General features: G+C 36.7%; 1 protein-coding gene across 1 annotated transcript in view; it reads right to left on the reverse strand.

Moving 5' to 3' along the window:
• Positions 1-2,308, reverse strand: part of abcc9 (ATP-binding cassette, sub-family C (CFTR/MRP), member 9) — a 72,323-nt gene that overhangs the window by 63,619 nt on the left and 6,396 nt on the right. Inside the window, exon 3 of the mRNA XM_014030065.1 lies at positions 1,184-1,369. Within this exon, the coding sequence (XP_013885519.1) occupies positions 1,184-1,331 (148 nt within the window). The 5' untranslated portion in view covers positions 1,332-1,369. The remainder of the gene's footprint in view (positions 1-1,183; positions 1,370-2,308) is intronic.

Below are 2,308 nucleotides of genomic sequence, written 5' to 3' on the forward strand. Positions count from 1 at the left end.
GATAAGTTATGACCAATCTATGGAGCTTCATAAAGCCAAGAAAACTGTGGAACAATCAGAGCAGTTTATTTGGTACAAATTTAAACAAAAGATGAAAAGGCAAAACAAAAATTCAAATATATTATCATGATAAAGTGGACAGTTGGTTCAAATAATATGAAAAAATATGCTTAAAATGTGTTTTAAAACCTGTGTGGGTTTTCCTTCACCAAAAGTCCAAAATTTATTTAGTTTGTCACTGAAGACAAAAAAAAGTCAACTGTAGGTCTACATACAATACCTGAATGTGTTGCTGTATTGAAACAATTATTTGTCTTTTTAATRTTTTTGTTGCTTAGATAACCCCATTTTGGATGTTAATGGTTTAGCAACTAAAAAATTCAGTAACAGTTAGTGAGTCCTTTGGGAGAAAGCTGGAGAATTGYGAGAACACACAAATGGCACACAACCAACATCAGCTTCTGCAAAACATCTTTACTTAATGAATGTGTAGAAAAGAACTATCCAGAGACACAAAATGTAATAAAAGATAGTAATAAAGGAGGGGGTGCATATCACCTGTCACGTCTAGTTTTAGCACAAAATGTGCATGGTCTGTATGTGTCCCTTCAGCTCATGTAGTGTTCTTTTTAATGTTCAAGAAGAGCGTCATCAAAATGGTGAGCATCAGAACCTCAGTCTTTCYTCCAKGACAACAAAAAACAAATATTATAATGAATAGCTCATGTATAGATCACACTTTTCTTTAGAAAACATAAGGTTCAGAAAAGTGGTTGAGCCTAAACTACTGGGAAAGTGTAAGGTTTTATTGCAATACATGATACTTATTTAGACTGGGGGCAATCAGGGCCATACTGAGAGGCATTTGATGGTTTGCTGGAAAAGGCAATCAATTGTCCAGTAGAGTACCAAGAAACAACGTTTTCAGGTGATGTTAAGGTGCAGAACACACAACAAAACAGGCAAATGAACAGGATCCCAAGATTGTCAGAAACCTCATTATCCTTTAGAAAGTAATTTTATTGTCTTCTCTGYCTTGTACCACACAAGGGATAATCACAAATCAAGTGACCTCAGTGAGACAGAATGAAAACATTAAACTAAATAATAAAACTTTTACAATTTTAACTTTAGCATGTTACAGGCCTGGAATGCAAACATGGATGTATATTCGATGACTTACCAATGAAAAGGATGGGAAAGGTAATGAAGAGCAGGAACACGTGGGGAACCAAGTTAAGGGCATCCACGAAGCAGCCATTGTTCAGAACGTTACCCTCGATTTTATAGGGCGTGAGATTCTTGTTGCTGCCACAAAACGCCCACTCCATGCCACCAGCCTACAGATCCACACCAACCTAGAGTCACTCTGAGTATGACACGTAACCAAAAATCAGATCACATTAAAAAGGCTTTTCCAGGAGGTACAAAATTTAACTATCCTGTTCAGCTTGTTTCTCATCAACAGTGYGGGCACATTTTTGTGGCGTGTCACACGTTTACGTGCTCACACTCACAGAAACACAGACTCATGTGAGACAGGAGAGCTATTTCAGTGCCACTTCAACACAGTGCTTTACCTTAAATAAATCTCAAGAGCTGGAAATACGCCATGTCGTAAGGATGCTATAACCTCATCTCTAAATTGTTTATATCTTTTAAGAACAAAACAGAACACTTATTTTCTTATTACAAAACTACTTCACATCCAAACCATAATAGATTTGTAAAGATTAATACATTTAAAATTACTTCTTGTGATAACCTATCATTTCAACAAGCCTGCATTTGTTAGGTATTCAGCAAATATAACTACTTCAGCTTCTTGTGGAGGACTGAATGTGACAGCTTCTATTTTAAGACTGTAGGCTTTAAATACTTACATGTGGAGTAACCCTACAGCAAAGCAATAAAATGCACATGCATTATAGTCACTTTCTCATWTTTCTATCAAATAAAAAGTCATAAAACAAATGTGTAAAGTTATACTCAAACATTTGAATTGGTTTAGTGTAAACTAAACACTTTAGTAAGAAAACGTGGACAAGAAAATAATATTGCATTAACATGGATGTTTCACTTGTAAGACAAAAAATTCACGGACGGATTAATCGACGGATGGATAGATGGACAGACTGTTAGCTGGAAGGACAGATAGTTGGTTGGTTGGGTGGACGGACGGTCTGACGGATGGACAGACAGACAAACAGACAGACAGACAGACAGACAGACAGACAGACAGACAGACAGACAGACAGACAGACAGACAGACGGACAGACAGTTTGATAGACGGACAGACAGTTTGAT

The sequence above is a fragment of the Austrofundulus limnaeus genome, unplaced genomic scaffold, assembly GCF_001266775.1.
Source record: "Austrofundulus limnaeus strain Quisiro unplaced genomic scaffold, Austrofundulus_limnaeus-1.0 Scaffold994, whole genome shotgun sequence".
Classification (NCBI taxonomy): domain Eukaryota; kingdom Metazoa; phylum Chordata; class Actinopteri; order Cyprinodontiformes; family Rivulidae; genus Austrofundulus; species Austrofundulus limnaeus.